Raw genomic sequence first — 668 nt, 5'->3', positions numbered from 1 at the left:
CAGCGATGGACAGCACCAAGCAGAATAGCAGTTAAAGCTGCTTCAAATTCACTGTGCAGACTATTCTCTCAAAATCTTTCCTGATAGCAATCAAAGAATTTTATTTTTAACTTTTTTCCATTATTTTCCATTATTTTACCGTTTAATTAACTACAGGGAATTTTTTTCGGCCAAAATCTTATGTACTTAACGAAGTTCGACTGTATTTTATATAAAATGTATGAACGTCAAACAGGATTTTTCATACAAACAACAAAACTCATCGACATGTATGAAAAAATATATATGGATGTTTGTTTCGTAATGAAGGAAACTGTAAATATTAAAGTAAAATTCTCAGATTGTAAACAAGAAAGATTTAAATAGAACACTCCCAGTAAAATCAAGAAATTCATCAGATGTTAACAGTTTAGTATTTGTCACTCCTTGGTTAAGCTTGAAAGCTGCAACTGTGAACAATTTGTCAATTGTTCATTTTCCCTTTGTATTAAAATCGCCTTTACCAACAAATAACTTTGACGTGAACAGCGAAAAATGTTTGACAAAAGGCATATGCGTGAAATCATGCGTAAAATTAAGTGAAATCTGCGAGCTAACACGTAACGTTAGCATTAGCGCCATTTGTAACCGGGAAAATTAGAAGTGTTACCTCACATTCCTACATTTGT

The 668-nt window shown here is 32.2% G+C and overlaps 1 protein-coding gene across 1 annotated transcript; it reads left to right on the top strand.

The window, feature by feature from the left end:
• The first annotated feature begins 216 nt into the window (after positions 1-216).
• Positions 217-640, top strand: Tsp_05218 (putative capsular polysaccharide phosphotransferase LcbA). Its single transcript, XM_003369760.1, is given in 2 exon segments — positions 217-327; positions 341-640. The coding sequence occupies 2 exon segments, from the start codon at positions 217-219 to the stop codon at positions 638-640; spliced, it is 411 nt and encodes a 136-aa protein (XP_003369808.1).
• The last annotated feature ends 28 nt before the right edge of the window (positions 641-668 follow it).

This window comes from Trichinella spiralis (genome assembly GCF_000181795.1).
Source record: "Trichinella spiralis strain ISS 195 chromosome Unknown Scfld1557, whole genome shotgun sequence".
NCBI classification, from domain to species: Eukaryota; Metazoa; Nematoda; class Enoplea; order Trichinellida; family Trichinellidae; genus Trichinella; species Trichinella spiralis.
The sequence above is the reverse complement of the archived record's forward strand: the minus strand, read 5'-3'. Positions and strand labels throughout refer to the sequence as shown.

Bases quoted from the DNA above. Each gene is read 5' to 3' on its own strand.
- Tsp_05218 (XM_003369760.1), top strand. From the start codon at position 217: ATGTATGAACGTCAAACAGGATTTTTCATACAAACAACAAAACTCATC.